This window comes from Salmo salar, chromosome 24 (assembly GCF_965601325.2).
Source record: "Salmo salar chromosome 24, fSalSal1, whole genome shotgun sequence".
NCBI lineage: Eukaryota > Metazoa > Chordata > Actinopteri > Salmoniformes > Salmonidae > Salmo > Salmo salar.
Genome location: NC_138314.1, coordinates 45,800,836 through 45,826,060, shown reverse-complemented (window position 1 = coordinate 45,826,060; position 25,225 = coordinate 45,800,836). Strand labels below are relative to the sequence as shown.

General features: G+C 44.7%; 1 protein-coding gene across 2 annotated transcripts in view; it reads right to left on the bottom strand.

Moving 5' to 3' along the window:
- Window positions 1-24,901, bottom strand: part of LOC106585940 (epigen) — a 28,793-nt gene extending 3,892 nt beyond the window's left edge. The window contains exons 1-4 of one of the 2 annotated variants that reach the window (XM_014172691.3): window positions 24,624-24,901; window positions 1,864-1,997; window positions 1,340-1,460; window positions 1,009-1,167 (exon numbers count right to left, since the gene is read on the bottom strand). In XM_014172691.3, coding sequence (XP_014028166.1) covers window positions 1,009-1,167; window positions 1,340-1,460; window positions 1,864-1,912 — 329 coding nt within the window. In that variant the 5' untranslated portion in view covers window positions 1,913-1,997; window positions 24,624-24,901. Of the gene's footprint in view, window positions 1-1,008; window positions 1,168-1,339; window positions 1,461-1,856; window positions 1,998-24,623 lie in introns of both variants that reach the window. The other variant, XM_045706737.2, reaches the window with a different exon arrangement.
- Between the last annotated feature and the right edge of the window lie 324 nt (window positions 24,902-25,225).

Genomic DNA, 25,225 nt, shown 5'->3' with positions numbered 1-25,225 from the left:
TTCTAACGTAGAGGCTGCAGACCTCACGTACTGGAACATGTGGTTATCTTTTCATCAAAGGCTTATATAGTGGAGAGGGGGAAGGATGTGTTTCATCGTTTATAACCCCTGTCTCTTCACAGGGGTGGGCCACTGATCAAGCAGGGCACTTTCCTTATGAAAACCCAATTCTCTCATTTGGAAGCTAAAATTACATTTAATCTCCTAACAAACAATTTCAATATCAAACATTTCAATTGCATAACAATTCCATGTGACTCTGATAACTAGAGGGTGTATACTTTCCCAGGTACAGTTTATGTCGTCCTGTCATCAGTCATAATGTCTCAGATGACAACCGAACTAACATCCATACTCATTATGTTCCAAAGCATATTTCCAACTGGTTTTATTACCAAAATATGGTTCCTTTCCCCATTTGTTTGATGTTCCCAGACTCTCTATATTTAACAGGACAGCAGTCCTTCAGGACAGCAGTCCTTCAGTAGGGTCAGAGAGGGGAAGGGAGAAAGGTATTTATGGGGGGGGGGGGGGGGGTCATAAACCTTACCCACAGGCCAACGTCATGACACCAGGTAAGATAGTTAGATAAGCTACTCTAACTTGATTGATAGCCTGAAATGGCTTGGTATCTAGTTATGAGGTTGGTAGATTGGGAACCTATTTAGCTGGCCAGCTAAACCCAACTTCATGAAATTAATAATGGGCTAGCTAGTATTACAGACGAACAAGAAAACAACATATTAATCAAGAAGGAATAAATACCTACAGTTGCTTGATCAAATTAATTTACAAACATACCTTCTGCGAGTCCATACGTGCATTTGTGCCCCCTACGGGCATGACGCGTCTGCTACACTCTGCTATACGTAACCTGTTGACGCTGTATTACTCCACAAATCTCTCATTATCTTTCCGTCTCTCTTCGTCTGTCTTCCCCTGTCTCTGTAGTAGCCCCTGACAGGTGGTCTGTGTGTGTGTGTGTTTTATTTACTGTGAGTTGCTTACCTTCTCTTGATGCAGCAGTAGAGACCGATAGTGAGGCAGCACACTAACATGGCCACACCCACGCAGATGGCAATCACCTCCTCTGTTGTGGCTAACTCGCACAGCGTCGCCTGGTGGACCAACAGACCACAGCGAGCTCCGCTGTAGGAAGCATCACACCTACACACAGAGAGAGAGAGAGAGAGAGAGAGAGAGAGAGAGAGAGAGAGAGAGTTGACGAGCTCAGTTAGTTTGAAGTAACTGTATTTGTGTGTGTGTGTGTGTGTGTGTGTGTGTGGTGTGTGTGGGTGTGTGTGTGTGTGTGTGTGTGTGTGTGTGTGTGTGGTCTTACGTGCAGGCAGGGGTATTGCTGTCAGGGGGGTACATGCACTGTCCGTTCAGGCAGTAGTCAGAATCCTCATCTTTACAGGGTCTTGACATCCTCAGAACACGAGGTTCCTCCATATCACTACCTGCAATCAATCAGTCAATCGATCAGATCAATCAATCAGATCTTTATTAAAGAACAACAACAGACTGGTCATGTAGCAGCTTTGATCTAAAGCCCTTAACCCTTCCATCCAGTCTATCCAAGGTGGGGTGTGGAGCGTAGCCAGGAGCAAGTGAAACAGGTTTCTGAATCCTGAACAAACTGGAAGGCTCTCGTTTGTTGTGAAGGGTAAAACTCTGTAGTACATGCAACAAAAAAAACTAAAGTGGTCCTTCCAGTTTGTTCAGGATTAGAATACCTGTTATTTTTTTCCCAAGAAGCACCTGTGTCCCCAACCTTTAAACTCACACTAAACCTTCTTCCCCATGTCGTTTGGAGCATTAAGACACAGAATGGCTGTTTCTATCCTATAAATCACCATTTACAGGCAGCGTGGAGATTTTGGATTCTGCGCGGTCCGGGCTGAGTGTCCATTGTGTTGGTTGAAGGTTGTCTGAACGTTTTGCTGACTGGATCCCTGTGGAGAGGAGAAGCAACACTGCAACCAGTGTGGTGGAGTCTGTGGGACGGGAAGAAAGGAGATAAATGAAGGGTTTTCCCTCACACCTTTAAATGTTATCCTTCTATACCAACACAATTACACTGCTCTAAAGTTGTTAAAGAATCGAATTATCGGAATCCTTAGTAGGGTACATTTTACATTTTAATAAGTTAGCAGACACTCTCATCCAGAGCAACTTACAGTAGTGAATGCATACATTTCATATTTTTTGTTTGTTTTTGTACTGGTACCCCGTGGGAATCGAACCCACAACCCTAGCGTTGCAAACACCATGCTCTACCAACTGAGCCACACGGGACACAGGACTGATCAGGTACTTCCTGATCTGACCGGTGAAAGCTAGCACCTGTCCAGACACTTGTCAGATTAGTGATTAGGCTTGACAATTTCTAGGCTAGATGAAAGATTGGTTTTAATCATGTTATTTTTAACTAGGCAAGTCAGTTAAGAACATATTCTTATTTACAATGACCAGTGGCGGTTCTAGACCATTTCAACTGGAAGGGGGGCCAAGCTGGGGCCAGTTGTACTGTTAGAGGGGCCAGTTACATTAGACCATGGGTGTCAAACTTTGGCCCGCGGGGTAATTATATTTGGCCCGCGAGACAATACCAAATTACTACTAGAGCTGGCCCGCCGGTATTATACAGCGCATTCACCGCTAATACTACGAATCCCATAATGCTCTGCTGTTGTTTTCGCGCGCCAATCAGGACAGGACCCAGAAACGCCCTCTCTGTGACAGTAGTCATAGCAACATAGACGCTACAACTGTCAGCGCGCTATCCCTTCCCAAAAATGGCGAAAAGAAAGGCAGAAAACAGGAGCTTTCTGGACAAGTGGGAGGCAGAATATCTGTTTACATATGTAAAAGACAAACCTGTTTGTCTTGTTTGTGGAGTCAACGTGGCTGTAAGTAAGGAGTACAACATTAGACGACACTATGAAACGAAATGTTACGGAGTCTAGTTGATAGGTAATCGACTAGCCGGACTGTTCCCCGGACTCCGCGTGTAGGGATTTGTACAATGCATGAACAAGGCTATTGAACTAGACATTGGTGTCTGTCTTTATTACTTTATCCAATATATCATACTGAAACATGGTATCAGAAGTGGCTCGAAAACCATACGTTTGTTATTTTTGTAGCTAAGTACAGTATAGGCGCGGTTACGTTCCATATGCGAACACACGCCGATTCCTACTCACAACACTGATCAACTAGTTGTTAGCTGGTTAGCTAGCATCACTACCTACCTCGATGACTGAAGGCAAAGAAGTCTCCTATTCCATCGCTATGGCAGCGAACATTCCGCCACCTAATCCCATGGTTCTCACAGGGGACTGGAATACTAATTGGGACAATTTCAGGGATGAATTCGAGGACTATGCGCTGGCGACCGGTCTACATGAGAAACCCAACGAGGTACAAGCGGCAACTCTGAGGAGTTTAATGGGCAGCGAATGCAGGCATATCTACCGGCACAATCTCACCCTCACAGCGCGACAACAGTGTGATGCAAAGGCTATATTGGATGCATTGGAGAATTACTTCAAACCCGCCAGAAACGTAATTTACGAGCGGTTCGTTTTCGGAAGCTGCAAACAGGAAGAGGGTGAGTCAGTACACAACTTTGTAACCCGTTTGAGAGAAAAATCCGCCACTTGTGAATACGGGGGATTGAAAGATGAATTGATTCGTGACAAAATAGTACTGGGAATTGCAAATGAGGATACACGCCGGCGTCTACTGAGAGAGAGAGGCTTAACATTAGTAACTGCCATCAAAATGTGCCGCACTGCTGAAGTCACTGACATGAGAATGAGAGCAATGGAAATCGAAACCCCACGCTCCGACGTTGACACTGTTCACGCTGTTGCTAGGCAGACATTCAGGCAAAACCAATCAAGGCAGAGTAATTCACCACGAACGGTGAACACAGAGAGCCCAGTAGCATGTAAATACTGTGGGAATACACACACACGTGGCAAAGAGCACTGCCCTGCCTATGGAAAACCATGCAGAGCTTGTGGAACTAATAATCACTTTGCAAAAAGTGTGTCTCAAAAGCAAAAGAAGGGTGAGCGAGGGCAAGATTCACTGTGTTGATGATGTCACTCAATGTTCAGAGCTGAACAGTGAAAGTGACGTTTACATGCATGAATCCATTGGGGCTGTACACTCAAGAGGGAAGAAATGGTTCGTGACACTACGATTACACAACAAGCAACAACAATGTCAACTGGATTCCGGTGCAACATAATGAGCTACAAAAGACAAAATCAATCTGGCACCTGACACACATCTATTGCCCAGCGATACTAGACTAAAGCTGTACTCAGGAGAGCTAATGAGCTCTATGGGCACCTTTGAGACCGAATGTGTTATTCGGGGACGCAAACACAAGCTGGAGTTTGAGATTGTGAAAACCAGTCAACATCCTCTCCTCTCAGGCTCTACATGCGAACGCCTGGGACTGATGCAGTTCACTGTACCAAATGACCTGCACATTGTGGATCATGTCCAGCATGGACCCCTGTCCAAAGAACAACTACTCAGCAGATATGACGATGTATTCAACATGCCCGTTGAATCAGTGCCTGGTGAGGTACACTTTGAAGTGGATGAGAGCATCACTCCAGTCCAGTGTGCTCCTCGCAATGTGCCCATTGCAATGAAAGTGGCTGTGAAGGCCCAGCTGGACAAGTATGAGGCCGATGGCCACATGACATCTGTGACCGAACCAACTGACTGGATCAGCAATATGGTCATAGTGAAAAAACCAGAGAAGCTGAGGGTCTGCATCGACCCAAAGCATCTGAACCAAGCATTAAAACGATCCCACTACATCATGCCGACACTAGAGGATGTCCTCTACAAGCTTCCCAAGGCCAGGATTTTCACCTTGGTGGATGCCCGAGATGCATTCCTTCAATGCAAGCTGGACGAAGAAAGCAGCTTCATGACTACCTTCTGGACCCCCTGGGGTCGGAAACGCTGGCTCAAGCTCCCGTTTGGTGTCTCAGTGGCACCTGAGGTATACCAACGCAAGCAGCACGAGTTACTGGCTGGGTTCAAGGGCATTGAACCCATCGCTGATGATGTCCTGATCGTAGGCTGTGGTGACACAGACAATGAAGCAGAACGCGACCACGATGTGAAGCTCCTGGCACTGATGGAGCGCTGTCGAACAGTTAAGCTTCGTCTTGGCCTGAAGAAGCTACAGTTCAAGGTGAAAGACATCCACTTCCATGGCCACATTCTTTCGGCAAAAGGCCTGAAGCCGGACCCAGACAAGGTCCGAGCGATCCTCGACATGCCAAACCCATCTGATGCAAAAGGAGTACAGCGTCTCATCGGTTTTGCAAACTATCTTGCAAAGTTCATGCCACACCTATCAGCAGTCTGTGAGCCTCTGCGCCGGTTGCTGGACAAAGACACACCATGGCACTGGCTACCCAAGCACGAGGCAGCGGTGCAGGAGATGAAATCTCTGGCTTCATCCATGCCAGTGTTGCGCTACTACGACGTCACGAAGCCTGTCACGATCCAGAGTGACTCCAGTCAAAGGGGACTTGGATGCTGCCTTATGCAGGAAGGCCAACCCGTTGCGTTTGCCTCGAGAGCGTTCACCCCCACCTAACAGAACTATGCACAAATTGAGAAAGAGTGCCTCAGCATCGTCTTCTCTTGCCAGCGATTCCATCACTACTTGTATGGTCGAGAGCTGGTCACCGCTGAAACTGACCACAAACCACTCATTGCCATATTCAGTAAACCTCTCCTCAACGCGCCCAAGAGGCTTCAAAGCATGCTCCTGACTCTGCAAAACTACAGCCTGAAGGTCATTTACAAGCCAGGACCAGAGATGTACATCAGCGACACACTGAGCAACGGCACAATGTACAGGCAGAGGCACTGCCTATCAGCGGCAGGCCATCTGTTCGCTACAGCAGGAACAACAAGATGTTCAACAGATCAATCAGGCAGACTACTTAAACGTCACAGATCACCGCCTAGCCCAGATCAGGCAACACACTGACAAGGACGAACACCTACAATCACTGAAGTCCATGGCTCTCGCAGGTTGGCCATACCTGAAAGAGGAGACACCTTTCACAGTGAGAGAAAACTGGACCTTTCGAGATGAGATCAGCGTGCAAAATGGCGTCTTGTTCAGAGGTCAGAAGGTCATTATTCCCAAATCACTACGTCCAGAGATGCTTACCCGCATACACTCCAGTCACGTTGGAGGTGACGCATGCTACCGCCAGGCTCGTGAAACATTATACTGGCCAAACATGCAAGCAGAAATTAAAGACTTTGTCAGCAACTGTACCACGTGCAACGAGTACGCTCATGAACAGCAAAAGGAAACCATGATGTCACACGAACTGCCCACAAGGGCCTGGCAAATCGTCAGCATGGACTTATTCAGCCACAGACAAAAGGACTATCTTCTCATTGTGGATCACTACTCTGACTTTTGGGAAATTGAACTGCTCCCTGACTTGTCTGCAGAGACGGTCATAAAGCGCTGCAAGGCGCAGTTTGCCAGGCAAGGTCAGCCTGACAAGGTAATCACGGACAATGGCCCACAATTCACTGCACAGTTCAAGCGTTTCGCCTCAGAATGGGAGTTTGACCATGTAACCTCCTCTCCAAGACACCCAAAAGCAAATGGCAAGGCAGAGTCAGCTGTCAAGATTGCAAAAAACCTGTTAAGCAGGGCCGCGCGCGACAGCAACGACCCATGGAAAGCGATCTTACAGTGGAGGAACACACCCACCGAAAACATGGACAGCAGCCCAGCACAACGCCTTCTGTCCAGACGTCTGAAGACTACCATCCCCGTAGCTAACAAGCTACTTGAGCCCTGCGTCATGGTTGGCGTCACGGACAAACTGCGTCGCAGAAAGCAGCTCGCTAAGTGCTTCTACGACCGGACTGCTCGAGACCTACCAGAACTGGAGGTGGGTGAAACGATAAGGATGAAACCGCTGCCGGGAGACCACACAGGACTTTGGAGGCTGGGCACGTGCCTACAGAGAGTTGCACCACGCTCTTACCTGGTGGATGTTGGTGGCTCCCTCTATCGTCGCAATCGGGTGGATCTGCGCGTAGCAGAGCGGACAAACCAGAACACGCCATACACTCACCTAGATGAGATGGATCACAGTCCAGGCCTAAGGGTAAGAGGTGCAGAATTGAGACATGAGCCAACTGAAGGTGAGGCTTCTACCCCACCAAGCTCTCCAGCTCGTGGCCCTAATCCTACCCCTGTCAGAGCCAATACTTACTCACGGGTGGGTCGGCTGTGCAAGCCACCGGACAGGCTTACTCTGTAAGCAAGAGACTGTTTATAAAAATAAACATTTAAAAATTAAAAAAAAATTAAAAAATTAAATAAAATAAAATAAAGAAAAAGAAAAAGAACATTTAAAAGAAAGGAAGATGACAACTGAAGTAAAAAGAAAATGTCATGCGTTCTTAATTGTTATGACTTGATTGTTAAGAATTTAATGTTATGCTGTTATGTTTGCACTTTCTATTGAAAAGGATGATGTTACGGAGTCTAGTTGATAGGTAATCGACTAGCCGGACTGTTCCCCGGACTCCGCGTGTAGGGATTTGTACAATGCATGAACAAGGCTATTGAACTAGACATTGGTGTCTGTCTTTATTACTTTATCCAATATATCATACTGAAACATGGTATCAGAAGTGGCTCGAAAACCATACGTTTGTTATTTTTGTAGCTAAGTACAGTATAGGCGCGGTTACGTTCCATATGCGAACACACGCCGATTCCTACTCACAACACTGATCAACTAGTTGTTAGCTGGTTAGCTAGCATCACTACCTACCTCGATGACTGAAGGCAAAGAAGTCTCCTATTCCATCGCTATGGCAGCGAACATTCCGCCACCTAATCCCATGGTTCTCACAGGGGACTGGAATACTAATTGGGACAATTTCAGGGATGAATTCGAGGACTATGCGCTGGCGACCGGTCTACATGAGAAACCCAACGAGGTACAAGCGGCAACTCTGAGGAGTTTAATGGGCAGCGAATGCAGGCATATCTACCGGCACAATCTCACCCTCACAGCGCGACAACAGTGTGATGCAAAGGCTATATTGGATGCATTGGAGAATTACTTCAAACCCGCCAGAAACGTAATTTACGAGCGGTTCGTTTTCGGAAGCTGCAAACAGGAAGAGGGTGAGTCAGTACACAACTTTGTAACCCGTTTGAGAGAAAAATCCGCCACTTGTGAATACGGGGGATTGAAAGATGAATTGATTCGTGACAAAATAGTACTGGGAATTGCAAATGAGGATACACGCCGGCGTCTACTGAGAGAGAGAGGCTTAACATTAGTAACTGCCATCAAAATGTGCCGCACTGCTGAAGTCACTGACATGAGAATGAGAGCAATGGAAATCGAAACCCCACGCTCCGACGTTGACACTGTTCACGCTGTTGCTAGGCAGACATTCAGGCAAAACCAATCAAGGCAGAGTAATTCACCACGAACGGTGAACACAGAGAGCCCAGTAGCATGTAAATACTGTGGGAATACACACACACGTGGCAAAGAGCACTGCCCTGCCTATGGAAAACCATGCAGAGCTTGTGGAACTAATAATCACTTTGCAAAAAGTGTGTCTCAAAAGCAAAAGAAGGGTGAGCGAGGGCAAGATTCACTGTGTTGATGATGTCACTCAATGTTCAGAGCTGAACAGTGAAAGTGACGTTTACATGCATGAATCCATTGGGGCTGTACACTCAAGAGGGAAGAAATGGTTCGTGACACTACGATTACACAACAAGCAACAACAATGTCAACTGGATTCCGGTGCAACATAATGAGCTACAAAAGACAAAATCAATCTGGCACCTGACACACATCTATTGCCCAGCGATACTAGACTAAAGCTGTACTCAGGAGAGCTAATGAGCTCTATGGGCACCTTTGAGACCGAATGTGTTATTCGGGGACGCAAACACAAGCTGGAGTTTGAGATTGTGAAAACCAGTCAACATCCTCTCCTCTCAGGCTCTACATGCGAACGCCTGGGACTGATGCAGTTCACTGTACCAAATGACCTGCACATTGTGGATCATGTCCAGCATGGACCCCTGTCCAAAGAACAACTACTCAGCAGATATGACGATGTATTCAACATGCCCGTTGAATCAGTGCCTGGTGAGGTACACTTTGAAGTGGATGAGAGCATCACTCCAGTCCAGTGTGCTCCTCGCAATGTGCCCATTGCAATGAAAGTGGCTGTGAAGGCCCAGCTGGACAAGTATGAGGCCGATGGCCACATGACATCTGTGACCGAACCAACTGACTGGATCAGCAATATGGTCATAGTGAAAAAACCAGAGAAGCTGAGGGTCTGCATCGACCCAAAGCATCTGAACCAAGCATTAAAACGATCCCACTACATCATGCCGACACTAGAGGATGTCCTCTACAAGCTTCCCAAGGCCAGGATTTTCACCTTGGTGGATGCCCGAGATGCATTCCTTCAATGCAAGCTGGACGAAGAAAGCAGCTTCATGACTACCTTCTGGACCCCCTGGGGTCGGAAACGCTGGCTCAAGCTCCCGTTTGGTGTCTCAGTGGCACCTGAGGTATACCAACGCAAGCAGCACGAGTTACTGGCTGGGTTCAAGGGCATTGAACCCATCGCTGATGATGTCCTGATCGTAGGCTGTGGTGACACAGACAATGAAGCAGAACGCGACCACGATGTGAAGCTCCTGGCACTGATGGAGCGCTGTCGAACAGTTAAGCTTCGTCTTGGCCTGAAGAAGCTACAGTTCAAGGTGAAAGACATCCACTTCCATGGCCACATTCTTTCGGCAAAAGGCCTGAAGCCGGACCCAGACAAGGTCCGAGCGATCCTCGACATGCCAAACCCATCTGATGCAAAAGGAGTACAGCGTCTCATCGGTTTTGCAAACTATCTTGCAAAGTTCATGCCACACCTATCAGCAGTCTGTGAGCCTCTGCGCCGGTTGCTGGACAAAGACACACCATGGCACTGGCTACCCAAGCACGAGGCAGCGGTGCAGGAGATGAAATCTCTGGCTTCATCCATGCCAGTGTTGCGCTACTACGACGTCACGAAGCCTGTCACGATCCAGAGTGACTCCAGTCAAAGGGGACTTGGATGCTGCCTTATGCAGGAAGGCCAACCCGTTGCGTTTGCCTCGAGAGCGTTCACCCCCACCTAACAGATCTATGCACAAATTGAGAAAGAGTGCCTCAGCATCGTCTTCTCTTGCCAGCGATTCCATCACTACTTGTATGGTCGAGAGCTGGTCACCGCTGAAACTGACCACAAACCACTCATTGCCATATTCAGTAAACCTCTCCTCAACGCGCCCAAGAGGCTTCAAAGCATGCTCCTGACTCTGCAAAACTACAGCCTGAAGGTCATTTACAAGCCAGGACCAGAGATGTACATCAGCGACACACTGAGCAACGGCACAATGTACAGGCAGAGGCACTGCCTATCAGCGGCAGGCCATCTGTTCGCTACAGCAGGAACAACAAGATGTTCAACAGATCAATCAGGCAGACTACTTAAACGTCACAGATCACCGCCTAGCCCAGATCAGGCAACACACTGACAAGGACGAACACCTACAATCACTGAAGTCCATGGCTCTCGCAGGTTGGCCATACCTGAAAGAGGAGACACCTTTCACAGTGAGAGAAAACTGGACCTTTCGAGATGAGATCAGCGTGCAAAATGGCGTCTTGTTCAGAGGTCAGAAGGTCATTATTCCCAAATCACTACGTCCAGAGATGCTTACCCGCATACACTCCAGTCACGTTGGAGGTGACGCATGCTACCGCCAGGCTCGTGAAACATTATACTGGCCAAACATGCAAGCAGAAATTAAAGACTTTGTCAGCAACTGTACCACGTGCAACGAGTACGCTCATGAACAGCAAAAGGAAACCATGATGTCACACGAACTGCCCACAAGGGCCTGGCAAATCGTCAGCATGGACTTATTCAGCCACAGACAAAAGGACTATCTTCTCATTGTGGATCACTACTCTGACTTTTGGGAAATTGAACTGCTCCCTGACTTGTCTGCAGAGACGGTCATAAAGCGCTGCAAGGCGCAGTTTGCCAGGCAAGGTCAGCCTGACAAGGTAATCACGGACAATGGCCCACAATTCACTGCACAGTTCAAGCGTTTCGCCTCAGAATGGGAGTTTGACCATGTAACCTCCTCTCCAAGACACCCAAAAGCAAATGGCAAGGCAGAGTCAGCTGTCAAGATTGCAAAAAACCTGTTAAGCAGGGCCGCGCGCGACAGCAACGACCCATGGAAAGCGATCTTACAGTGGAGGAACACACCCACCGAAAACATGGACAGCAGCCCAGCACAACGCCTTCTGTCCAGACGTCTGAAGACTACCATCCCCGTAGCTAACAAGCTACTTGAGCCCTGCGTCATGGTTGGCGTCACGGACAAACTGCGTCGCAGAAAGCAGCTCGCTAAGTGCTTCTACGACCGGACTGCTCGAGACCTACCAGAACTGGAGGTGGGTGAAACGATAAGGATGAAACCGCTGCCGGGAGACCACACAGGACTTTGGAGGCTGGGCACGTGCCTACAGAGAGTTGCACCACGCTCTTACCTGGTGGATGTTGGTGGCTCCCTCTATCGTCGCAATCGGGTGGATCTGCGCGTAGCAGAGCGGACAAACCAGAACACGCCATACACTCACCTAGATGAGATGGATCACAGTCCAGGCCTAAGGGTAAGAGGTGCAGAATTGAGACATGAGCCAACTGAAGGTGAGGCTTCTACCCCACCAAGCTCTCCAGCTCGTGGCCCTAATCCTACCCCTGTCAGAGCCAATACTTACTCACGGGTGGGTCGGCTGTGCAAGCCACCGGACAGGCTTACTCTGTAAGCAAGAGACTGTTTATAAAAATAAACATTTAAAAATTAAAACATTTTTAAAAAATTAAATAAAATAAAATAAAGAAAAAAGAAAAAGAACATTTAAAAAGAAAGGAAGATGACAACTGAAGTAAAAAGAAAATGTCATGCGTTCTTAATTGTTATGACTTGATTGTTAAGAATTTAATGTTATGCTGTTATGTTTGCACTTTCTATTGAAAAGGATGATGTTACGGAGTCTAGTTGATAGGTAATCGACTAGCCGGACTGTTCCCCGGACTCCGCGTGTAGGGATTTGTACAATGCATGAACAAGGCTATTGAACTAGACATTGGTGTCTGTCTTTATTACTTTATCCAATATATCATACTGAAACACGAAACACCATGACAAATACAAGGACCTGGACATGACTCAAAGGAGCCAGAAAGTAGAGGAGATGAAAAGAAGTTTGGTTTCACAACGGAATATGTTCAAAAAAGCCACATCACAAAGTGAGGCTGCTGTAAAGGCTAGTTATATAGTGGCAGCAGAGATCGCAAAATCAGCCCGGCCCTTTAATGAGGGAGAGTTCGTGAAAAAGTGCATTATGAAAGTTTGTGACCTCGTATGCCCAGAGAAAAAGCAAGCATTTTCAAACGTGAGCCTGAGCAGGAACACAGTAGCTGATTGCACATGTGATCTTGCCACCAATCTGTATGACCAGCTGATGGAAAAGATTTCGTTGCGTTCTCCCTCGCTGTGGATGAGAGCTGCGACGCATCTGATACTGCTCAGCTGTCAGTCTTCATCCGTGGAGTATTATCATTTTATTTGTAAAATTATTAGCCAGTGGAAAAAGTTTATTTTGGTATTTAAATCAGAAGGCTGCGAATAGAAAAGAGGCATACGATTTTTATTAAAATTTAATTTATTTAATAAATGAATGCCATTGATGTGTTTTTTCATTTGAAATTTGATTTTGCATGTCTCCACTATTAAATTATATATTGTATGGTAATAAGCGATGCTTGTTCCATATTCAATGTTAAAGCAAAACTTGTTTGGGTCCATATTAAAAGGTTCATTTGTTCAATGTTGGCCCGCGACTTTGTTCAGGTTTTACATTTTGGCCCACTGGGTATTTGAGTTTGACACCCCTGCATTAGACGTTATTGTTGTCATATCGTTTTCTTCACTGCATTGCAGGCAAAAGACCATGTTCCACATTGCCACTGTCTAATAACGGACAGTGGCAACCCCCCCACAGAACCACTAGTGACAATGACAGCCTACCAGGGAACAGTGGGTTAACTGCCTTGTCCAGAGGCAGAACGACAGATGTTTTACCTTGTCAGCTCAGGAATTTGATCCAGCAACCTTTCAGTTACTGGCCAAACACTTTAACCACTAGGCTATCTTCCGCCCCAAGATCTCCCCCCCCCCCCCAAAAAAAAATAATAATAAAAAATATATTTTTTAAAAACACAACATTGAAAAGCACAGAACAAACACAGTCAAAAAAGGAGACTATGTTAATCAGTATGTTTATCCTGGCACAGGAGCTGTTCAAAATGGAGGAGCTGTTCAAAATGGAGGAGCTAAAATGGAGGAGCTGTTCAAAATGGAGGAGCTGTTCAAAATGGAGGAGCTAAAATGGAGGAGCTGTTCAAAATGGAGGAGCTGTTCAAAATGAAGAAGCTGTTCAAAATGAAGGAGCTGTTCAAAATGAAGGAGCTGTTCAAAATGAAGGAGCTGTTAAAAATGAAGGAGCTGTTCAAAATGGAGGAGCTGTTCAAAATGGAGGCGCTGTTCAAAATGGAGGAGCTGTTCAAAATGGAGGAGCTGTTCAAAATGAAGGAGCTGTTCAAAATGAAGGAGCTGTTTCAAATGAAGGAGCTGTTCAAAATGAAGGAGCTGTTTCAAATGAAGGAGCTGTTCAAAATGGAGGCGCTGTTCAAAATGGAGGAGCTGTTCAAAATGAAGGAGCTGTTTCAAATGAAGGAGCTGTTCAAAATGGAGGCGCTGTTCAAAATGGAGGAGCTGTTTCAAGTGAAGGAGCTGTTTCAAGTGAAGGAGCTGTTCAAAATGAAGGAGCTGTTCAAAATGAAGGAGCTGTTCAAAATGGAGGAGCTGTTCAAAATGGAGGAGCTGTTCAAAATGGAGGAGCTGTTCAAAATGGAGGAGCTGTTCAAAATGAAGAAGCTGTTCAAAATGAAGGAGCTGTTCAAAATGAAGGAGCTGTTCAAAATGAAGAAGCTGTTCAAAATGAAGGAGCTGTTCAAAATGAAGGAGCTGTTTCAAATGAAGGAGCTGTTCAAAATGAAGGAGCTGTTTCAAATGAAGGAGCTGTTCAAAATGGAGGCGCTGTTCAAAATGGAGGAGCTGTTCAAAATGGAGGAGCTGTTCAAAATGAAGGAGCTGTTCTAAATGAAGGAGCTGTTCAAAATGAAGGAGCTGTTTCAAATGGAAGGAGCTGTTCAAAATGAAGGAGCTGTTCAAAATGGAGTAGCTGTTCAAAATAAAGGAGCTGTTCAAAATGGAGGAGCTGTTCAAAATGGAGGAGCTGTTCAAAATGAAGAAGCTGTTCAAAATGAAGGAGCTGTTCAAAATGAAGGAGCTGTTCAAAATGGAGAAGCTGTTCAAAATGAAGGAGCTGTTCAAAATGGAGGAGCTGTTCAAAATGGAGGAGCTAAAATGGAGGAGCTGTTCAAAATGGAGGAGCTGTTCAAAATGGAGGAGCTGTTCAAAATGGAGGAGCTGTTCAAAATGAAGGAGCTGTTCAAAATGAAGGAGCTGTTTCAAAATGAAGGAGCTGTTCAAAATGGAGGAGCTGTTCAAAATGGAGGAGCTGTTTCAAGATGAAGGAGCTGTTTCAAAATGAAGGAGCTGTTCAAAATGGAGGCGCTGTTCAAAATGGAGGAGCTGTTTCAAGATGGAGGAGCTGTTGAAAATGGAGGAGCTGTTCAAAATGGAGTAGCTGTTCAAAATGAAGGAGCTGTTCAAAATGGAGGAGCTGTTCAAAATGGAGGAGCTGTTCAAAATGAAGAAGCTGTTCAAAATGAAGGAGCTGTTCAAAATGAAGGAGCTGTTTCAAAATGAAGGAGCTGTTCAAAATGAAGGAGCTGTTTCAAAATGAAGGAGCTGTTCAAAATGGAGGAGCTGTTCAAAATGAAGGAGCTGTTTCAAAATGAAGGAGCTGTTCAAAATGGAGGCGCTGTTCAAAATGCAGGAGCTGTTTCAAGTGAAGGAGCTGTTCAAAATGAAGGAGCTGTTCAAAATGGAGTAGCTGTTCAAAATGAAGGAGCTGTTCAAAATGGAGGAGCTGTTCAAAATGGAGGAGCTGTTCAAAATGAAGAAGCTGTTCAAAATGAAGGAGCTGTTCAAAATGGAGAAGCTGTTCAAAATGAAGGAGCTGTTCAAAATGGAGGAGCTGTTCAAAATGGAGGAGCTGTTCAAAATGAAGGAGCTGTTCAAAATGAAGGAGCTGTTTCAAATGAAGGAGCTGTTCAAAATGGAGGCGCTGTTCAAAATGGAGGAGCTGTTCAAATGGAGGAGCTGTTCAAAATGAAGGAGCTGTTCAAAATGAAGGAGCTGTTCAAAATGAAGGAGCTGTTCAAAATGGAGGAGCTGTTCAAAATGGAGGCGCTGTTCAAAATGGAGGAGCTGTTCAAAATGGAGGAGCTGTTCAAAATGAAGGAGCTGTTCAAAATGAAGGAGCTGTTTCAAATGAAGGAGCTGTTCAAAATGGAGGCGCTGTTCAAAATGGAGGAGCTGTTTCAAGTGAAGGAGCTGTTCAAAATGAAGGAGCTGTTCAAAATGGAGTAGCTGTTCAAAATGAAGGAGCTGTTCAAAATGGAGGAGCTGTTCAAAATGGAGGAGCTGTTCAAAATGAAGAAGCTGTTCAAAATGAAGGAGCTGTTCAAAATGAAGGAGCTGTTCAAAATGCAGAAGCTGTTCAAAATGAAGGAGCTGTTCAAAATGAAGGAGCTGTTCAAAATGAAGGAGCTGTTCAAAATGAAGGAGCTGTTCAAAATGGAGGAGCTGTTCAAAATGGAGGAGCTGTTCAAAATGAAGAAGCTGTTCAAAATGAAGGAGCTGTTCAAAATGGAGGAGCTGGTCAAAATGAAGGAGCTGATCAAAATGAAGGAGCTGTTCAAAATGAAGGAGCTGTTCAAAATGGAGGAGCTGTTCAAAATGTAGAAGCTGTTCAAAATGAAGAAGCTGTTCAAAATGAAGGAGCTGTTCATAATGAAGGAGCTGTTCATAATGAAGGAGCTGTTCATAATGAAGGAGCTGTTCATAATGAAGGAGCTGTTCAAAATGGAGGAGCTGTTCAAAATGAAGAAGCTGTTCAAAATGGAGGCGCTTTTCAAAATGAAGAAGCTGTTCAAAATGAAGGAGCTGTTCAAAATGGAGGAGCTGTTCAAAATGAAGGAGCTGTTCAAAATGGAGGAGCTGTTCATAATGAAGGAGCTGTTCAAAATGAAGGAGCTGTTCAAAATGAAGGAGCTGTTCAAAATGAAGAAGCTGTTCAAAATGGAGGAGCTGTTCAAAATGGAGGAGCTGTTCAAAATGAAGGAGCTGTTCAAAATGAAGGAGCTGTTCAAAATGGAGGAGCTGTTCAAAATGTAGGAGCTGTTCAAAATGAAGGAGCTGTTCAAAATGAAGGAGCTGTTCAAAATGGAGGAGCTGTTCATAATGAAGGAGCTGTTCAAAATGAAGGAGCTGTTCATAATGGAAGGAGCTGTTCATAATGAAGGAGCTGTTCAAAATGGAGGAGCTGTTCAAAATGAAGGAGCTGTTCAAAATGGAGGCGCTGTTCAAAATGGAGGAGCTGTTCAAAATGGAGGAGCTGTTCAAAATGGAGGCGCTGTTCAAAATGAAGGAGCTGTTCAAAATGGAGGAGCTGTTTCAAATGAAGGAGCTGTTCAAAATGGAGGAGCTGTTCAAAATGGAGGAGCTGTTCTAAATGGAGGAGCTGTTCAAAATGGAGGAGCTGTTCAAAATGAAGGAGCTGTTTCAAAATGAAGGAGCTGTTCAAAATGGAGGAGCTGTTCAAAATGGAGGAGCTGTTCAAAATGGAGGAGCTGTTCAAAATGAAGGAGCTGTTCAAAATGAAGGAGCTGTTCAAAATGAAGGAGCTGTTTCAAATGAAGGAGCTGTTCAAAATGAAGGAGCTGTTCAAAATGGAGTAGCTGTTCAAAATAAAGGAGCTGTTCAAAATGGAGGAGCTGTTCAAAATGGAGGAGCTGTTCAAAATGAAGAAGCTGTTCAAAATGAAGGAGCTGTTCAAAATGAAGGAGCTGTTCAAAATGGAGAAGCTGTTCAAAATGAAGGAGCTGTTCAAAATGGAGGAGCTGTTCAAAATGGAGGAGCTAAAATGGAGGAGCTGTTCAAAATGGAGGAGCTGTTCAAAATGAAGAAGCTGTTCAAAATGAAGGAGCTGTTCAAAATGAAGGAGCTGTTCAAAATGAAGGAGCTGTTCAAAATGAAGGAGCTGTTCAAAATGGAGGAGCTGTTCAAAATGAAGGAGCTGTTCAAAATGAAGGAGCTGTTTCAAATGAAGGAGCTGTTCAAAATGGAGGCGCTGTTCAAAATGGAGGAGCTGTTTCAAGTGAAGGAGCTGTTGAAAATGAAGGAGCTGTTCAAAATGGAGTAGCTGTTCAAAATGAAGGAGCTGTTCAAAATGGAGGAGCTGTTCAAAATGGAGGAGCTGTTCAAAATGAAGAAGCTGTTCAAAATGAAGGAGCTGTTCAAAATAAAGGAGCTGTTCAAAATGAAGAAGCTGTTCAAAATGAAGGAGCTGTTCAAAATGAAGGAGCTGTTCAAAATGAAGGAGCTGTTCAAAATGAAGGAGCTGTTTCAAATGAAGGAGCTGTTCAAAATGGAGGCGCTGTTCAAAATGCAGGAGCTGTTTCAAGTGAAGGAGCTGTTCAAAATGAAGGAGCTGTTCAAAATGGAGTAGCTGTTCAAAATGAAGGAGCTGTTCAAAATGGAGGAGCTGTTCAAAATGGAGGAGCTGTTCAAAATGAAGAAGCTGTTCAAAATGAAGGAGCTGTTCAAAATGGAGAAGCTGTTCAAAATGAAGGAGCTGTTCAAAATGGAGGAGCTGTTCAAAATGGAGGAGCTAAAATGGAGGAGCTGTTCAAATGGAGGAGCTGTTCAAAATGAAGAAGCTGTTCAAAATGAAGGAGCTGTTCAAAATGAAGGAGCTGTTCAAAATGGAGGAGCTGTTCAAAATGGAGGCGCTGTTCAAAATGGAGGAGCTGTTCAAAATGGAGGAGCTGTTCAAAATGAAGGAGCTGTTCAAAATGAAGGAGCTGTTCAAAATGAAGGAGCTGTTCAAAATGGAGGCGCTGTTCAAAATGGAGGAGCTGTTCAAAATGAAGGAGCTGTTCAAAATGAAGGAGCTGTTCAAAATGGAGGAGCTGTTCAAAATGTAGGAGCTGTTCAAAATGGAGGAGCTGTTCAAAATGAAGGAGCTGTTCAAAATGAAGGAGCTGTTCAAAATGAAGGAGCTGTTCAAAATGAAGGAGCTGTTCAAAATGAAGGAGCTGTTCAAAATGAAGGAGCTGTTCAAAATGAAGGAGCTGTTCAAAATGAAGAAGCTGTTCAAAATGGAGGAGCTGTTCAAAATGGAGGAGCTGTTCAAAATGAAGGAGCTGTTCAAAATGGAGGAGCTGTTCAAAATGAAGGAGCTGTTCAAAATGGAGGAGCTGGTCAAAATGAAGGAGCTGATCAAAATGAAGGAGCTGTTCAAAATGAAGGAGCTGTTCAAAATGGAGGAGCTGTTCAAAATGTAGAAGCTGTTCAAAATGAAGGAGCTGTTCAAAATGAAGGAGCTGTTCATAATGAAGGAGCTGTTCATAATGAAGGAGCTGTTCATAATGAAGGAGCTGTTCATAATGAAGGAGCTGTTCAAAATGGAGGAGCTGTTCAAAATGGAAGAGCTGTTCAAAATGAAGGAGCTGTTCAAAATGAAGAAGCTGTTCAAAATGGAGGAGCTGTTCAAAATGAAGGAGCTGTTCAGAATGAAGGAGCTGTTCAGAATGAAGGAGCTGTTCAAAATGAAGGAGCTGTTCAAAATGAAGGAGCTGTTCAAAATGGAGGAGCTGTTCATAATGAAGGAGCTGTTCAAAATGGAGGCGCTGTTCAAAATGAAGGAGCTGTTCAAAATGGAGGAGCTGTTCATAATGAAGGAGCTGTTCAAAATGGAGGAGCTGTTCAAAATGGAGGAGCTGTTCAAAATGAAGAAGCTGTTCAAAATAGAGGCGCTTTTCAAAATGAAGAAGCTGTTCAAAATGAAGGAGCTGTTCAAAATGGAGGAGCTGTTCAAAATGAAGGAGCTGTTCAAAATGAAGGAGCTGTTCAAAATGGAGGAGCTGTTCAAAATGGAGGAGCTGTTCATAATGAAGGAGCTGTTCAAAATGAAGAAGCTGTTCAAAATGGAGGAGCTGTTCAAAATGGAAGAGCTGTTCAAAATGAAGGAGCTGTTCAAAATGGAGGAGCTGTTCAAAATGAAGGAGCTGTTCAAAATGGAGGATCTGTTCAAAATGGAGGAGCATTTCAAAATGGAGGAGCTGTTCAAAATGGAGGCGCTGTTCAAAATGAAGGAGCTGTTCAAAATGAAGGAGCTGTTTCAAATGAAGGAGCTGTTCAAAATGGAGGAGCTGTTCAAAATGGAGGAGCTGTTCTAAATGGAGGAGCTGTTCAAAATGGAGGAGCTGTTCAAAATGAAGGAGCTGTTCAAAATGGAGGAGCTAAAATGGAGGAGCTGTTCAAAATATAGGAGCTGTTCAAAATGAAGGAGCTGTTCAAAATAGAGGCGCTGTTCAAAATGGAGGAGCTGTTCAAAATGAAGGAGCTGTTCAAAATGAAGGAGCTGTTCATGAAGGAGCTGTTCAAAATGGAGGCGCTGTTCAAAATGGAGGCAATATTCAAAATGGAGGAACCGTTCAAAATGAAGGAGCTGTTCAAAATGAAGGAGCTGTTCAAAATGGAAGTGCTGTTCAAAATGAAGGAGCTGTTCAAAATGGAGGAGCTGTTCGAAATGTAGGCGCTGTTCAAAAGGAAAGAACTGTTCAAAATGGTGGGAAAGGTCCAAAACTGTTGAAGAGCTGTATCGAGAACAACTGTATCCTAACAATACTGCAGTTCAGAAGCAGAATGCTATTCTCCCTGCTCCACAAAACACTCACATACGCTACGTCACACGACTTTGGGATTTTGACATACGCTGTGTTTGTTTAGATTCAAAATCATACAATTAAATTATGTATAGTCTACTGCAGTATATTTCTATAGATAAAGTCATGTAGATAAAATATACATAAAATACAACATATAACTCTGACCAGTACTATGGTGTTTTCCTGCCATGATAGTGACAAACAACATTTATATTTTTGTTAATTGTACTAGCTACCATGGTACACAAATGAACCATGGTAGTAGAATGAAAATAAAACATACCATGGTTTTGTACTAGAAGCACGTAGTGAAACATGAACGCATAGTAGTTGTTTACAATGTATTATGATGGTCTGTTTCCCACAGGATGTGGAGGTCCTGGCCTGATTACACATGTTCTGTGGTTGTGAAGCCGGTTGGATGTACTGACAAATTCCTCTAAAACGACGTTGGAGGCGGCTTATGGTAGAGAAATGAACATTAAAATATCTGGCAATAGCTCTGGTGGACATTCCTGCAGTCAGCATGCCAATTGGATGCTGCCTCAACTTGAGACATATGTGGCATTGTGTTGTGTGACAAAAAACTGCACATTTCAAAGTTGCCTTTTATTGTCCGCCAGCACAAGGTGCACCTGAGTAATGATCATGCGGTTTAATCTTCTTCTTGATATGCCACATCTGTCAAGTGGATGGATTATCTTGGCAAAGGAGAAATGCTCACTAATAGGGACGTAAACAAATTTGTGGCATAAACACAAACATTTTACAGAAATAAACTTTTTGGGTGTATGAAACATTTCTGGGATCTTTATTTCAGCTCATGAAACATGGGACCTTTCCATGTTGCGTTTATATTTTTGTTTTGTGTAAATTCATCAATGTACAGTGCATTCGGAAAGTATTTACTTTTTCCACATTTTGTTACATTACAGCCTTATTCTAAAATGGATGAAATAAAATGTATTTCCTCATCAATCTACACACAATACTACATAATGACAAAGCAAAAACAGGTTTTTAGACATTTTTGCAAATGTATTGAAAATGAAAAAGCAGAAATATCTTATTTACATAAGAAGGGCCTTGGTCAGGGAGGTGACCAAGAACCCGATGGTCACTCTGACAGAGCTCCAGAGTTCCTCTGTGGAGATGGGAAAACCTTCCAGAAGGACAACCATCTCTGCAGCACTCCACCAATCAGGCCTTTATGGTAGGGTGGCCAGATGGGAGCTACTCCTCAGTAAAAGGCACATGAAAGCCTGCTTGGAGTTCGCCAAAAGGCACCTAACGGACTCAGACCATGAGAAACAAGAGTCTCTGGTCTGATGAAACCAAGATTTAATGCTTTGGCCTGAATGCCAAGCGTCACATCTGGAGGAAACCTGGCACCATCTCTACGGTGAAGCATGGTGGTGGCAGCATCATGCTGTGGAGATGTTTTTCAGTGGAAGGGAATGGGAGACTAGTCAGGATCGAGGGAAAGATGAACGAGCAAAGTACAGATAGATGCTTGATGAAAACCTGCTCTAGATCGCTCAGGACCTCAGACTGGGGTAAAGGTTCACCTGCCAACAGGACAACAACACTAAGCACACAGCCAAGACAACGCAGGAGTGGCTTTGGGAGAAGTCTCTGAATGTCTTTGAGTGGCTTAGCTAGAGCCAGAGCCCGGAAGATCTGCAGAGAAGAATGGGAGAAACTCCCCAAATACAGGTGTGCAAAGCTTGTAGCGTCATACCCAAGAAGACTCAAGGCTGTAATTGCTGCCAAAGTTGCTTCAACAAAGTACTGAGTAAAGCGTCTGAATACTTATGTAAATGTGATATTTCAATTTCAAAAATTGTAATACATTTTCAAAAATGTCTAAAGACGTATTTGGCCGGCAGGGATGTTCCTGTCCCATCATGCACTAGCGACACCTGTGGCGGGCTGGTCCCAATGCACGCTTACACGGTTGCCAGGTGTACGGTGTTTCCTCAGACACATTGGAGAGGCTGGCTTCCAGGTTAACCAGGTGTTGTGTCAAGAAGCAGGGCGGCTTGGCTGGGTTGTGTTTCGGGAGGATGCGTGGCTCTCAACCTTTCGCCTCTCCCGAATCCGTACGGGAGTTGCAGCGATGGGACAGGACAGTCACTACCAATTGGACACCACGAAATCGTGGAGAAAAATGTGTAAAAAAATAATAATAAAAAAACACAAAAAAAGGGAATTCCCATGATCCACATCTACCATCCCGGTATAAATCAGGCAATACCATGGTATTATTTAGATACAATGGTAGTAACATGGTAGTAACATCATACTTCAAGGCTAAAACCATCATACGTTTCCATGATTCAGACGTATACCATGTTATGAATGAAAATACCATAGTAGCACCATGGTATGAACATTGTTGATCTAGCCACAGCACTAATGAATGGTTTGTTGGCTGAGTAGGTTAGTCAAGTGTGTTAATGGATAGGGGAAAAAGGTAACATGTTACTTGACACCCAGCGGTATAAAGTACTTTAGTAAAAATACTTTAAAGTACCTCTTAAGTATATATTTTTTTTGGGGGGGGGGGGGGGGGTATTTGTACTTTACTTTACTATTCATATTTTTGACAACTTTTACTTTTACTTCACTACATTCCTAAAGAAAATAATATACTTTATACTCCATACATTTTCCGTGACACCCAAAAGTACTCGTTACATTTTGAATGATTAGCAGGACAGGAAAATTGTCTAATTCATACACTTGTCAAGAGAACATCCCTGGTCATTCCTACTGCCTCTGATCTGGTGGACTCACTAAACAGAGAACATCCCTGGTCATCCCTACTGCCTCTGATCTGGAGGACTCACTAAACAGAGAACATCCCTGGTCATCCCTATTGCCTCTGATCTGGCAGCAGACTCACTAAACAGAGAACATCCCTGGTCATCCCTACTGCCTCTGATCTGGAGGACTCACTAAACAGAGAACATCCCTGGTCATCCCTATTGCCTCTGATCTGGCAGCAGACTCACTAAACAGAGAACATCCCTGGTCATCCCTACTGCCTCTGATCTGGAGGACTCACTAAACAGAGAACATCCCTGGTCATCCCTACTGCCTCTGATCTGGTGGACTCACTAAACAGAGAACATCCCTGGTCACCCCTACTGCCTCTGATCTGGAGGACTCACTAAACAGAGAACATCCCTGGTCATCCCTACTGCCTCTGATCTGGTGGACTCACTAAACAGAGAACATCCCTGGTCACCTCTACTGCCTCTGATCTGGAGGACTCACTAAACAGAGAACATCCCTGGTCATCCCTACTGCCTCTGATCTGGTGGACTCACTAAACAGAGAACATCCCTGGTCATCCCTACTGCCTCTGATCTGGAGGACTCACTAAACAGAGAACATCCTTGGTTATTCCTACTGCCTCTGATCTGGTGGACTCACTAAACAGAGAACATCCCTGGTCACCCCTACTGCCTCTGATCTGGAGGACTCACTAAACAGAGAACATCCCTGGTCATCCCTACTGCCTCTGATCTGGTGGACTCACTAAACAGAGAACATCCCTGGTCATCCCTACTGCCTCTGATCTGGAGGACTCACTAAACAGAGAACATCCCTGGTTATTCCTACTGCCTCTGATCTGGAGGACTCACTAAACAGAGAACATCCCTGGTCATCTACTGCCTCTGATCTGGAGGACTCACTAAACAGAGAACATCCCTGGTTATTCCTACTGCCTCTGATCTGGAGGACTCACTAAACAGAGAACATCCCTGGTCATCTACTGCCTCTGATCTGGAGGACTCACTAAACACAAATATTTAGTTTGTAAATGATGTCTGAGTGTTGGAGTGTGCCCCTGGTTGTTAAAAAATGTGGGAATCAAACCCACAACCCTGGCGTTGCACACACCATGCTGGCGTTGCAAACACCATGCTGGCGTTGCAAACACCATGCTCTACCAACTGAGCCACAGGGAAGACTATGCACCTACACCAATGCTCTGTTTGCTGATGACTGGGCTGAATGTAGGAGCAGGACGAGACACCCTCTTTGTGACTGAGGACTGATGTAAGGGCACGTACAGTACGTGATTGGCCTATCTGGCTTATTTGATTATGATGTCATAATGCCTCTTGACAGTGTCATAAATGGTATTTTCTTAGTCGGACACAGGAGGGTCACAGTGCATCAACAAACAAACACGACCGTAAAGAATTCACAACGACGACGACAACAACAACAAAGGATTTAAGAAACACATTTTCAATAAAATTTCAATAACATATAACGCAATATATATGTCTCAACAGGTGTAAATATATGGGTCATGACAGAGTTATGATCATATTATGACAGGTTATGACAAGTTATGTCAGCTGTTATGAGATATTATGACATGGTTAAGTGTTACCAAATTATGTGTTAGGACCGCAAAGACACACACACACACACACACACACACACTACACACACACACTACACAGTTGCAGGATACTCACCCATCACAGTCTGTTTTAGTCCTGATATCTTGTGGTTTTTCTAAGTGTGTGTGTGTGTGTTGTAGCCGTCCAGTGAACTTTAGCTAGTCTAAGAACTATCTTCTCCTCAGCTGTGTGGATTACAGTGAAAGTTCCGTACGCTTTATACCCTTTCAACACATTCCTGTCACAACTTGCACAACAAATGGCAGAACCAGAATTCTGGGGTAAAGAGTATCTCCTTTCCCCCAAATGGCTTGCTCGGCTGCTTCTTCCGTATCACTTCCTGTCCCATTGCACTCGGTTACCTGCATGCAGAGGCAGAGGCCTCTCCTCTTTGGCAGTTATTCAACAGGTATGCAGCCCCAGGGGGCAGGAGATGACACGCTATAATAAAAGCATTTCTTTGGAAGTGCAAGCACACACACACGGATGAAACGTGTTGTGTTGTCAGCCCACACAGGTCAAACATCATCTGGAGCTTACAGCACTTAAAGAAGTGTGTCTTTCTCTCTCTCTCCTCTCTTTCTCTCTCCTCTCTTTCTCTCTCTCTGTCTACCTCTTTCTCTCTCTCTCTCCGTCTCCCTCTCTCTCTCCTCTCTTTCACTCTCTCTCTCCTCTCT